The 13,204-nt window shown below is 51.4% G+C and overlaps 2 protein-coding genes across 2 annotated transcripts; both read left to right on the top strand.

Moving 5' to 3' along the window:
• Positions 1 to 448: 448 nt before the first annotated feature.
• MIURF (mitochondrial elongation factor 1 upstream open reading frame) lies at positions 449 to 2,760 on the top strand (the record flags this gene model as incomplete). The annotated part of the gene is made up of 2 exons (XM_081248900.1): positions 449 to 638; positions 2,520 to 2,760. The coding sequence occupies exon 2, from the start codon at positions 2,548 to 2,550 to the stop codon at positions 2,758 to 2,760; it is 213 nt and encodes a 70-aa protein (XP_081105026.1). The 5' UTR covers positions 449 to 638; positions 2,520 to 2,547.
• A 6,093-nt stretch (positions 2,761 to 8,853) lies between these two features.
• MIEF1 (mitochondrial elongation factor 1) lies at positions 8,854 to 13,204 on the top strand (the record flags this gene model as incomplete). Its single annotated transcript, XM_081248899.1, has 4 exons — positions 8,854 to 8,997; positions 9,907 to 10,084; positions 10,282 to 10,544; positions 11,056 to 13,204. 4 exons carry the CDS (start codon positions 8,854 to 8,856, stop codon positions 11,860 to 11,862), a joined length of 1,392 nt encoding a protein of 463 aa, XP_081105025.1. The 3' UTR covers positions 11,863 to 13,204.

The following is a 13,204-nucleotide window of genomic DNA, read 5'->3' as shown; positions in this document are numbered from 1 at the left end:
GGGACATTTGAGGAGGACCTTGAAAGGTAGGTCCTTGCCAGGGGTGCGGGAACAGCACGGAGGGATGAAAAGAAAGCAATCTGAGAAAATGGAAGACCTTTAAAAGACACGATACGGAATACCCTTAGTGTTAAACCTCCCCCAGGCACCCCCATGGCTCCAGCCCGAGATCAGCAGACAGTGCTGGGGCCACACAGGCTACAGAGCTGGCAGCAGGTTGGGGAACTATGCCGCACAACGGCTGCTACATGCCTAGCCCCTCTCTGCCCAACCCGGACCACCGCTCCTCGGCCCTCCGACTGGGCGGGGCCCGAATGGGTGGGCGGGGCCCGAATGGCCTCGGCCTGCCCGTTCTTAGGTGACGTCACGTACGGAGGCGGGACTCCGGCCTGTGGGGCGGAGCCGCGCAAGGGGAGTAGCCTGACGCGGCTCCTGGCCCCACCCCGAGAGAGGCATAGGCCTGGAAGACCGGAAGTCCTCCGGCCCCCGCCTGCCTCCAGGCTCCCTTCGGTCCCACTCCTCAGTTCCGTGCGCAAGGTCGTGTCCCGGAAGTGAAGGGGCCATGTTGGTGGGTGACCCCAGGAGAGATACCGGGGGAGAGGCGAATCCCGAGGAGTGGAAGCGCGCGCGCTCCGCAGGTGAGTGAGGGGTGGAGTGAGGGCCGGGGTCGGGGGCTCGCCACGCCTTCTCTCAGAGCCACTGTCTGGGCCCCCCCATCCGGCCCGGGCCCGGGCTACCGGCCTGGTCGTCCGGGGTCTCGCCCCAGCTCGCCCTGAGCTTTCCCCTGGAGGCCGCTCCAGGGCCCCGCCTCAGCCTCCGGAGCCCTCCCGGGGCCCCTGAGCCGGCCTGCCCCAGCTTCGGGGTCTCTCCACCCCGGCTCGGTGCGACGCCCCGCAGGGTCGGGGGAGAACCTGGGGACCTGCCGGGGCCCAGCGGTCCACTCGCCGATCGACCTTGTAGTAACAGCCCTCGCGTGACAGTCGCCTCCTACTCCATAAAGCACTTTTCTTGTTGATTTCTGGATTCATCTCTCCCACTCCGGGAGGCCCTTGGGGCCGAGGGGCGCTCTTCTACAGCTGAGGAAAAAGGGACGCGGACAGTGGCTTCCTCAAGCTCACGCAGCAAGTTATGAAAGCCGGAGGCTGATGGCTAGCCGACTTTGGGCCCAAAGTCCAGACCTTTTTACCAGTCAAATACCTCTTCCGCTCAGTCTAAGTTTTTTTATTTCATAAAGAGGGATGATGCTTTTTTCCACACAGGGACGTTGTGAGGGTTCCCTCTTTCGTTCAGCTTCTTTTTTGAGCCCTTGGTATGTGCCAGGCGCTGTGCTGGGAAAGTTTGTAAAGCACCTGGAAGTGCTGTATACACGGTAAGATCCCAGAAAATAGTAGTTCTCATTACACAGGCAGTCAGAGTTGGGGTCAGGAGTCCCTCCCCCCCTTTATAGCTGGGTGCCTGTGGGCAAGTTACTTCCCTCTGGGAGCGTCAGTTTTCTCCACTTAAAATGGGGATACTGACGACACTGGGATTGTTGATGGAATGAGAAGAGTTGTCACGTGGAATCCGCTTAGCCCATGCGTGCTACATAGTAAACACTCCATAAGCCTTCACGCTTCTCGTTATGAACCTTGACTACTTCATAAATTCCTCAGTTTAAATGTGTTAATGGATGACAAAGCACTTTACAGATGGTAACCCTCTGTGATCTGTAACGCTTTATCGTTACGGAAGGAAGATGTTGACAGTTTATGTGTATCTAATTCTAATACTTACTGAGCACTTACAAACGAGGGTAGGTAGCATTAATAATATTGATACCTGTCCCTGATAGAATGCTTAGTATATGCCGAGTGCTATTCTAACCACGTTTACGTACATTAACTCATTTGATCCTCATACAAACCATATGGAAAATACAATTTTAATCCTCATTTTACAGATGAGGAACTAAGGTAAGCCCAGAGAGGTTAAGAAACTTGCCCAAGGTAATGAGCTCTTAAGCGGTGGTGCCAGGATTCAAGTATGACTGAGACCCCTCGTCTCCAACGACTCTAGACCACCCCTGTGGTGAACTTCAGTTACAGGTGCTTTACAAGTGATATCTCAGGCAAGTCTCAAAATAACCCTATGTGGTAAGTACTGTTAGCATATATAGTATTGATACATAGCAATATGTAAATGTAGATAGCATTGTCTGTATTTTAAAAGCGAGGAAGCTGATGCTCAGAGAGGTTATGTACTTTGTTCAAAGCTATATGGCAAATAAGTGGCAGAGCCAAGATTCAAGCACACACAGTCCAGCTTCCAAGCCCTGGCCTTTCAGCGTAACCGGTAGTTTCCCACGAGCAGGAGTCCATAGGCTGGGATATAGTCCCAGCCCCGCCACTAAGTCATATTGTGACCTTGGGGGGGGCGGTCTCTAAGACCTAGATTAAGAACTACTGAATTAGATAGTCTCCACAGGCCCTTCCATCATTAATTCTGATTCTAGGCTTCTCTTTCTTCCCTTCTGCGTATAGCCTGACGCCCAGCCCCTGTCAGTCCCCCATGGCCCCATGGAGCCGAGAGGCGGTGCTGAGTCTCTACCGGGCTCTGCTGCGCCAAGGCCGAGAGCTTCGCTACACTGATCGAGACTTCTACCTTGCCTTCATCCGCCGTGAGTTCCGGAAAAATCAGAAGCTAGAGGATCCTGAGGCCCGGGAGAGGCAGCTGGAAAAGGGCCTGGTATTCCTCCACAGCAAACTGGGAGGGATTATTTAGGATCCTCTCCTTTCCCCTCCCATCCTAATTCCAAGGGAAAGAGGACAAAAGTGCCTTCCATAGACACGCCTGCCTCTCTCCCACCTCCACCTCACAGATGCGGTAAGAAGCCTCAGGTAGGTAGGCCCTTGTTCCTGTAGGTTTCATTTTTCTGTCGCAGGGGACAAGGAGAGGGAGAACCTTTCCTTTAGTGACCAGAGTCCTTTAGTCATAAATCAATGGAGGAAATACAAACATATTAACAGAAGTATGTTCCCTTGTTAAGAAAAAAAAAACGCCCCGAGTTTCAGGCCCCACCAGGAGACCATTTTTTTTCATAAAACATTTTACATATGAAAATTATAGAAAGACATTGGTTAAAACTATTAGAGCTCAGTTCCTGGCTGCCTCATTCTTTGGTAGATTCACTTCTATTGAGGGCAAGATCATGTTTCCCCAAACATAACTAGACTCTTGCAACAGTCTCTAAAGCAAGCACAGTGTACAGGCCTCAGAGGACGGCGCCTTCCTGACACTGCTACTAACAACTGTGGGACTTAGGGTAAATCACTAAATCTGTCTAGGCCTCCATTCCCTCATTTGTGAAATAACAGTCCCTACCTCTTCAGCTTATTGCAAGAATTAAATGAGACAACTCGGGAATTCCCAGGCGGTCCAGTGGTTAGGACTCTGCGCTTTCACTGCTGAGGGCCCACGTTCAATCCCTCGTCCGGGTACTAAGATCCTGAGGGCCACACGGCGCGGCCAAAAAAAAAAGAGATAATGCACACAAAGTACCTGGAATGGTTCTTGGCCAGTGGTATGTTAGTTCTATTTACTTCCCATGCCAGTGTGATAGTCCCACTGTAACCAAATGATTGTATTTAATTCAGCAACTTCCCAGAGGGCCTTCTCTGGCCCTGGCATTCTGGTAGGCTCTGAGGTAGAGATGAATGATGTGGCCCATCAAGGGATGGGTCTCATGTGGAGATCGACGGGAGGTAATTCCAGGGTGAACAGCTCTGTACTAGAGGTCGGGTAAAGAGCTTGGAGACAGGGATGATGCCAAAACTGTGCCTTGGGGGTGGGGGGGTGGTGGAGGAACCACAGGTGGCTATAGAAAAGAGGACATTTGAGGTCTGCCCCAAGTGAGAAATAGAAGCTTGCCGGGCAGACGGGCAATAAGCAAGTGTGGAGGTGAAAACACAGACTACCATATTTTATAGTCTGGAAACCCGAGTCCAGAGTGGCTCGAATGGTGCACCTGTAAGGCAGGTGACCAGAGTTGAGGCTGGACCAGGTCTGGAAGGACATCGAATCCCCTGTTGAGGAGGTCGTGATATCTGACAGAGGGGGACCATCAGAGCTTTGTCAGCAGGGGAATGGCGTGGATGAGGGATCGTGGCAGTGGCAGCATGGAGAATACATTGGTAGGGGATACCAGAGTCTGTGGCTCCGACCAGGTGAGCTGGAGGGACGGTGGCAGTCGGGTGGCCCGTGAGCACACTGTGTGTAGCAGTGGACTTCACCAGGCGGACGCTGGCTGCAGCAGGAGGGGAGAGGAGCGAGCGATGACCGTGAGGTGTGAGGCATGCCAGCTGTGTGGGCAGCGCTGTCTTTAACAGAGGGAAAGAAGGAGGAGGAGCCTGACATAATGGCTTTGGGTCCTCCTCGGCCACTCAGGTTGATGGGCAGACCGGCTTTGGGGAGTAAAGGGCCAGGTGAGAGATGATGCCCACAAGGGCTTGCCTGCCCAGGGAGAGTGGAAGTGAACACTGAAGGCTTTGTGTTCCTAGTCTCTTGACTGAGTTGGGTTACAGATGCCGCTACCACCTCCTCACTGCCCGCCCCCCCCGCCCGCCCAGAAAAAAAAAAGCCATAGAATCAGTAGCTCATTCATGCAACAGATATTTGCTACGTGTCAAATACTGCTGGCCCTGAGGACACAGCAGGGAGTGAGCCAAAATGCCCCCGGGAAACGTATGGCCGAGTCCGAGTGGTTAGTGGAGAGGAGACGTGTACGAGGAGGAGCTGCAGGCTACTTGGACCCCTGTAAGCTACTCCCCAGCTCCGTGAGCTCCAGGTTCAACTCTTGGCTGCACAACTTTCTGACATGGTGACCTTGGGCCATTACTTTACCTCTGCCTCAGTTTCTTCATCTGTGAGTTGGAGATAACTATGTGACTGATCTCATGGGATTGTTGCAAGGATCAAGGGAACTAATAGGTGTAAAATGCCCAGCACGTGGTACACGCTCAGTATATGTTAGCTCTTCTCAAGTGTACTCAAGCCAGATGTTTAAGTCATATGCCCTTTTCAAGGAGAATAAGTTGGAATTTTCACAGTTCTGTGCCGTCATCCTAGGAAGATACAGGGCCTCCATTACTCATCATTCCCACTGTAATGGGGTGATGACTATTTCTATTCCCATTTTTGTATCTAAGGAGACAGGTTAAACAACTTGTCTGAAATGTTCCTAGAGTTCACATTTCCCATCCTCGGCCCTGCCCACCAGGTCAGTGTTCCGCCTCCTCTTTTTTTTTTTTTCCAATATTTTAACTGTTTGTAAGTGTACAGTTCAGTGGTGTTAAGAATATTCATATTGTAGGGACTTCCCTGGTGGCGCAGTGGTTAAGAATCCGCCTGCCAATACAGGGAACATGGGTTCGAGCCCTGGTCCGGGAAGATCCCACATGCCGCGGAGCAACTAAGCCCGTGCTCCACAACTACTGAGCCTACGCTCTAGAGCCCACGAGCCACAACTATTGAGACCACGTGCCACAACTACTGAAGCTTACGCGCCTAGAGCCCGTGTTCCGCAACAAGAGAAGCCACGGCAATGAGAAAGAAGCCTGCGCACCGCAAAAAAGAGTAACCCCCGCTCGCCACAACTAGAGAAAGCTCACGTGCAGCAACGAAGACCCAATGCAGCCAAAAATAAATAAATTAAAAACGAACAAAAAAAGAATATTCAGGGCTTCCCTGGTGGCGCAGTGGTTGGGAGTCCGCCTGCCGATGCAGGGGACACGGGTTCGTGCCCCTATCCCGGAGGATCCCACATGCCGCGGAGCGGCTGGGCCCGCGAGCCATGGCCGCGGAGCCTGTGTGTCCGGAGCCTGTGCTCCGCAACGGGAGAGGCCGCGGCAGTGAGAGGCCCGCGTACAGAAAAAAAAAAAAAAAAAAAAAAAAAAAAGAATATTCATATTGTTGCACAAGAGATCTCCAGAACTTTTTCATCTTGGAAAACTGGAACTAAACGCATTAAACAACAGGGCTCCTCCAGGCCCCTCTCCTTGCCAGGCAGAGCTCCCACCTCCCGCAGGCTCCCAGGTAGTGCAGCAGAGCCTGAGTGGAGGGTAGACTGTGGTTAAGTAGTTTCAACTGGAACAGATTGAGCTCAGTTTTAGAATAGAAACTTTGATCTCCCTGTGGGAGCTGTGGATGTTCTTTCCTCTTCCAGGTCACCAGGTCTTTGATATCACCTGGTCCTTGGATGGGGCGGGAGTATATTGCACTAGAGTAGAAAAGCCTTTTCCCAAGCCTGCTCAACTTCATGGTTTTGGTCTCAAGCCCAGAATGGCATCAGCTTGGGTTTCATAGGCCATTCCTGGCTCAGTCTCAGAAGGTAAAATGTAACTCACAGGACTGTCTGGATTGCTGACTGCCTTCTGGAAGTTGACCTTTTTCCTGTGGATGGAGATCTTAATGATGGCCCACATTTGTAGAGTCCTTTTACGGTGTATAAAGTGTTCACATATGGTATTTTAGTAGATATGTTTTCCTCACTACAAGCCTATGATTTAGGCCATGCAGGCATCATTATCCCCATTACATAGCTGAGGGGTTAAGTAACTCATTTGAGGTCACCCAGCTAATTATTCAGGGCTCAAAGGCAAGTACTCAATCTCAAGATTTCCGACTTTAAAACCCAGGCTCTTCTGTTATGCCACCTCAGTGCCTTGTTCTCACCAGTCATCAGAGGGGCTGAGGGGCCAAGGAGCCAGAGAGGCTCCTTCCGGCTTCTGCGTAGAGAGAGAGTGTGCCCCTTCTTGCTCTGCTGCATCACATGCAAGGATCATTTAGAGCAGTGGTCCCCAACCTTTTTGGCACCAGGGACTGGTTTCGTGGAAGGCAATTTTTCCCCGGGCCCGGGCGGGGGGGATGATGGCTCAGGCGGTGATGGGAGCGATGGGGAGCGGCAGGTGAAGCTTTCCTCGTTCGCCCACAACCCACCTCCTGCTGTGTGGCCTGGTTCCTCACAGGCTGTGGACCACTACGGGCCCGGGGGTTGGGGACCCCTGATTTAGAGGGTGGTCCTCCCTGTTGTAAATACATCTCTAAAGGTTCTTTTGTTTTAAAAGGCAATAGAACAGTGGTCATGGTTTTGTATCGGGAACTGTGTAATGATCAGCTTTGTCCTGATCGGGTTACTCTGCCTCAGATGAGTTTATGTCCCATCTCTGTCTCAGTGGCCACTGGAGGGAGGATGACTAGAGTTCTGGCCTGACCCCACCTGTAAATACAGAGTTTAACTCTTCTCCTCAGCCTTGGTTGCTCTGCATTTGAAGTGGGCGTATATTTCATTTGGCCAAGCAGTCTCTCATTATGTCCCTAAACCTGAAGCTCCTATCGACGATAAAAGGTGGAGAAAAGAAAAGTGCCATGGTTGTGAACTCTAGTTAGGGAAAAAAATAATTCTGGGATTGACAGCGACTCTTAGTTCACTCAATTGCTGGAATAAGTAGAGGCAGAAATATTTCTCTCTGGTTGACAGGGGAGGCTAGGGGCATGACATGCAACACTAGCAATACCCAGTTGTAAGGGTATTAGAAAGAATGTTACTTCACACTGGAAGATGCAGTGATCTTGTTCCTCTTTCTCCTCCCGTTCTAGGTATATTGGTGAATGGTAAACAACTGTTTTTCCCTACATAGTTCCTGGTGTACAGGACACGGGAGGTAGGAGGGGTAGCAGTGTTAAAAGCAGTGCTCAGATTTGAGCCACTTTGCCATCCTTTATCTGGGTCAGGCCCAGGGTTCTAACTCCATGGGAAATGGGCTTACTGGGAGACCAGGGGACCTTCAGTCAGGATGGCCCCGTCGTTGCCAGGGAGCAAAGGCATGCTCGCCCCGCTCCAGCACTGTACGGAGGCCAGCCTCTTCTGCCTCGTGCCCGTGAGCTCCGCTTAGGCGACCGCATTTTTAGTTCATTTTCCAAGCACACTTGAGCAGGTGGATATTGTTTTCCAGTTAACAGCTGAGTCTGCAGTGACGGTTTTGTTTATTCCCAGTCTCTGTCACAGTGCCAGGCTCACCTGAGCTTCTTGTGGTGCCCCTGCACACTTTCCCCAAGAAACAAAGCATTTGTCAAGTGGAACTGTCCACAGAGAGTTCTTTTCTTCTTTGCATCTTTCTCACATATGGACTTGTAGTTTTGTCTCCGTGCGCCAGGGTATGTAGTCCGTGGTGTTGTTGTTATTATTTTTCACAGAAAATACGTAGAATAGGAACAGTCTGACTTGGGTAAAGGGGAAACAAGGTACAGTAGAAAAACTGTCATGCTAGGAGTTGAGAGGCGGCCTGAGTTTTGCATATGGCTTTGTCATTCCTTTTCTCTGGGACCTCTGGCAAGTCACCTCCCTATATGTGAAGTGATGTGATGGGATTAGATGGGTCTCTAATTAATTTACACCTTCTCAGATCTAACCTTCCATAAGCAGTGGTCAGAGGATCAAAATATGATCTGCATTGTAATGTTGGGAAGGGGTCCGGAGGGTTGTATTGCGTGGGGGCGGGGTACTTCACTCTCACAGGAAAAAGGGTTGACGGTGAGCTTATTATCACTCTTTGTAATCTCAATAGATTGGTGGGGAGGTTTTCCCGTGACTAGCATGATCATTTCCTCCGCCTTGCATCCAGACACATCGAGGGACACGATACCTCCCTCCTGACCCTAGAACATGGAGTGCTAGAGGCAGGAGGATTTGGGTTCCTGGAACTCACAGAGTACCCTGAAATTGTTGGGGACTGGCCTGATGGCGGAGGGAGGAGGAGGGCTGGTTCTCAAGGTCCCAGGTGGTGATGGCTGTGTTCTGCCTTCATCCTCAGGTGAGCAATGGCAGGCGCTGGTGAGCGCAAAAGCAAGAAGGATGATAATGGCATCGGGACGGCCATTGACTTTGTGCTCTCCAATGCCCGGCTGGTGCTCGGGGTGGGTGGGGCAGCCATGCTGGGCATTGCTACACTGGCGGTTAAGCGGGTAAGTACGCTCAGCCAGGGGTTGGAGAGGTGGTGAGGCTGCCGAGTGGAGCTGACTTAGAATAAGACTCTGATACTGCTAATGGAAATGTAACTTGGTAATTTGGCATTATTAGACGAGATCTTAAGAGGATTCAGTAAATCTACTTCTAGGACTCTGCCCTAAAGAAACTGTTGGAGATACAACTAAAAAGTTTATCCCAGCGAGTGAAAAATTGCAAATAATCAAAATATCCTTCCTTGACTACCTTATTTAAAATAGCAGGACTCCCACCACACATTTTTCCTATTTCTCCTTCCTTCTTTACTTTTCTTAACACCTGTATCTGCATGGTTTCGCTTGTTGATTTTGTATTGCCTGTGTCCCTCTGCTAAACTGCCAACTCCATGAGGGCAGGGATTGGGTCTCTGGGTTACTGCTTTATTCTGTGCACCTAGAACAACTCCTGGCACAGAGTAGCCATTCAGTGATGTATTTGTTAATTGGAACAGTGTTCAACATTACAGTACATTCATAAAGTACAGTGTTGTATAGTTAGAAATTGTACCATAATGTTCAACACTGATTCATTTTTAGTGATATGGGGGAGTGATAAAAATGATACGTAAAAAAAATCAGTTTTCAGAAGTATATATAGAGGAGGATCCTAATTACACAAATATATATTTTCAGAAAGAAATATACCAAAATATTAACCGTTATCTCTGGGTTATGACATTATGGATAAATCTGTTTCTTATTTATATCATTTAGTATTTCCTGAGATTTTCTGTGCGGAGCAAAGTATTCCATAACCTAGAATAAAACAAAGTTATTGAAAAATAGTAGCTGAACTCATTAAGGCAAAGCTGCTGGGAAGGAGGGAAACAGGAAAGAAGGTCATGTGCTGGGTCCTCTCTGCTGTTTCAGATGTACGATAGGGCAATCAGTGCCCCTACCAGCCCCACCCGCCTGAGCCATTCAGGGAAAAGGAGCTGGGAAGAACCAAACTGGATGGGCTCCCCCCGATTGCTCAACAAGGACATGAAGACAGGCCTGAGCAGGTCCCTACAGGCCCTTCCCACAGGCTCCTCGGCCTTTGACACAGGTGAGGAAGGCTGATACCCCTTCTGGGACTGACCTCGGGGCTCAGTGCTACTCATGCATTCAACACATTGCTCAGGGACATACGTGCCAGGCACCATGCTAGGCTTTTGTGCCAAGCCCGTCTCCTTTGGGGCTGAGGCAGCCATGGATGAGCAAGCACGGGAAGAGCTCACGTGCCTCTCTCTCTTGCCTTGGCAGATACATTCTGCCTGCCCCGGCCCAAGCCATTGGCCAGGAAGGGCCAGGTAGACTTGAAGAAGTCACGACTCCGCATGTCCCTGCAGGAGAAACTTCTTACTTACTACCGGAACCGGGCGGCCATCCCTGCTGGCGAGCAGGCTCGGGCCAAGCAAGCTGCCGTGGACATATGTGCCGAGCTCCGGAGCTTCCTGCGGGCCAAGTTGCCTGACATGCCACTTCGGGACATGTACCTGAGTGGCAGCCTCTATGATGACCTGCAGGTAAGCAGGGGGTTCTTACGAAGGGCAGGGTTGTACTGACCAGGATGCTTCTCAGTAGGGCTGTTAGTACAGGAGATCAGTCTCCCAGGCTCGCCAGAAAGGTTAGTCCTACTGCGTCTGAATTCCACATACTGCGGTAGCATTTGGAGATCCCTGCCTTTAACGTTTTTTGTTTTTTAGTCATACTCACAACTTGTAGGAAGCTGTCAGAGGCCTCCTCCTCCTTCCTAGGGATATTCTTGTCCCTATCTTCCCTTTCTGGCTTTCCTTCAGGCCGTCAAGCCCTGGGGGATGTCATGTGTACTTCTGTGTCCAGAGGCAACGTGGTGTGTGGAATGAGCACGGGCGCCAGTGTCCAACAGACCTGGGTTGAAATCCACACTCTGAATTGATATGGTCACGTGGAAGAATTCTTAGTTTCCCTTTTTGTTGGGGGGGATATAAGATGGTGGGAAACTTGGCTCTTGAGCAGATTAAATCCCTCAAAACCTTTTTAATTCTTCTCCACCAGGTCGTGACAGCCGACCACATCCAACTCATCGTGCCCCTCGTGCTGGAGCAGAACCTGTGGTCGTGTATCCCCGGAGAGGACACCATCATGAACGTCCCCGGCTTCTTCCTGGTTCGCCGGGAGAACCCAGAGTACTTTCCTCGTGGTAGCAGTTACTGGGACCGCTGTGTAGTAGGGGGCTACCTCTCTCCAAAGACAGTGGCAGACACGTTCGAAAAGGTAGTGGCTGGCTCCATCAACTGGCCGGCCATCGGGTCCCTCTTGGACTATGTGATTCGGCCGGCCCCACCCCCAGAGGCTCTGACTCTGGAAGTGCAGTATGAGCGCGACAGGCATCTCATCATTGACTTCCTGCCATCAGTGACCCTTGGTGACACTGTCTTGGTGGCCAAACCACACCGGCTAGCCCAGTATGACAACCTGTGGCGGCTGAGCCTGCGTCCTGCCGAGACGGCGCGCTTGCGGGCTCTGGACCAGGCCGACTCGGGCTGCCGCTCTCTGTGCCTCAAGATCCTCAAGGCCGTGTGCAAGTCCACTCCGGCCCTGGGTCACCTCACTGCCAGCCAGCTCACCAACGTCATCCTCCACGTGGCCCAGGAGGAGGCTGACTGGTCTCCAGATGTGCTGGCTGACCGATTCCTGCAGGCCTTGAGGGGACTCATCAGCTACTTAGAGGCCGGAGTTCTGCCCAGTGCCCTAAACCCCAAGGTGAACTTATTTGCAGAGCTCACCCCTGAGGAAATAGACGAATTGGGATACACTCTCTATTGCTCACTGTCTGAGCCGGAGATGCTGCTGCAGACGTAGGGCAGGTGAAGGCAGGTGTCGAGTGGTCGGGCCCTGGATTCTCTGTTAGAAACACTTGGTTCCATAGTTGATGCTTCACAGGGTCCCTAGGTGCCTCCCGTCTTGGCTGGTCATCGCCCTGGGCACTTCATGCTGATTAGAAAGGTATCGCGCTCTCCTCTTTTCTCACCAACCTTTTCTGTTTTTGTTACCAAGCACTGTGCTCTCTACTCTTCCCCTCCCCCTTGCTCCAGGCTAGTTTTTCTTTGAATGAATTGAGAAGGTGGAGCACTGGCCTGAGCTGTGGAGACCACTTGGTGTTTTGCATTTCGGCACAGGTCTGCTGTGTATGCCCTGCCCCCTGCCCCTTTTCAGTGTCTTCTCTTTTTCCACCTGTTCACACCTGTTTTGCTTTTTTTTCTGGAGCACATCTGCCTAATCAAGATGCTGCCTTGTAGTTGACTGTCACTGAAGTTATGATTGCATGTTTCAAACTGAACTCTGCAGAGAGCGCCCAGACAGTATTTAGGGTTTCTAGGGGTAAAGCTGGTGGAAAAGCTGGCCTTTGACCCAGGTTCCTGGAAAAGAAGCCCATCCCCGCCCCCCCCCCACCTCTTGACCAACTCATATCCGTAAGTGCTAAGAAGGTCTCTCATGGGAGCACTGTTGTTGCCGCACACGGGAGTGAGGGCTCAAGATAAACTGGATACATAGTTATTCGCGGACTGTGTTTCTTAGTGGCCATCAGTGAGAGTGTAGAGTGGGGGAACCTGGAGGGAGTGGAGAGGGTCTGCGTGCCTGATGTCTGTGCCTCATCTGTGGCTGCTCCAGCCCAGCACCACCGCGTGCAGGAGTCAGACAAAGACCGGGAGGGAAGGGGCTATTGTTTGCCCCCTTCCCCACCTTCTTGCCAATTAGGACAAGGCCTTCAAGGACACCGTCTTAGTGCTAGAGGTTCAGCTAGACAGGCGGCTGAATGTCAGTGACCATGTTTCTCCCACGTCAGGCCCTGCCTTTCTAGGATGTGGCCTTAGAGCAAGAACAGGCCCAACAGCCAGCCCTCCGTTCCCCAGTGTCTGTCACAGGAATGTGATGGGGGTGTTTGCTGAACTCTCCAGGCACCTCCAGAGGCCAAAGGGCAGGCACACATGCACAGACCTCTGCCCCCTGTCCTGTCTCTCACCCAGCACCTGGGAAATCGGTGCTACCTAGGAAGAGAGCGTGTGGCTAAAACACATATGAGAGGGAGGTGGGCACTTGCCACATTCCTTCTTGTTTCCCGCTGCTAGAATTGCACTATTTATTGCAATGTAAAAAGTATCCTGAGAGTGGGGAGGAAAGTTTAATATACAACGTCAGTGCA

The sequence above is a fragment of the Mesoplodon bidens genome, assembly GCF_964165515.1.
Source record: "Mesoplodon bidens genome assembly, chromosome: 11".
Lineage (NCBI taxonomy): Eukaryota > Metazoa > Chordata > Mammalia > Artiodactyla > Ziphiidae > Mesoplodon > Mesoplodon bidens.
This window is presented reverse-complemented; position numbering and strand designations above follow the sequence as displayed.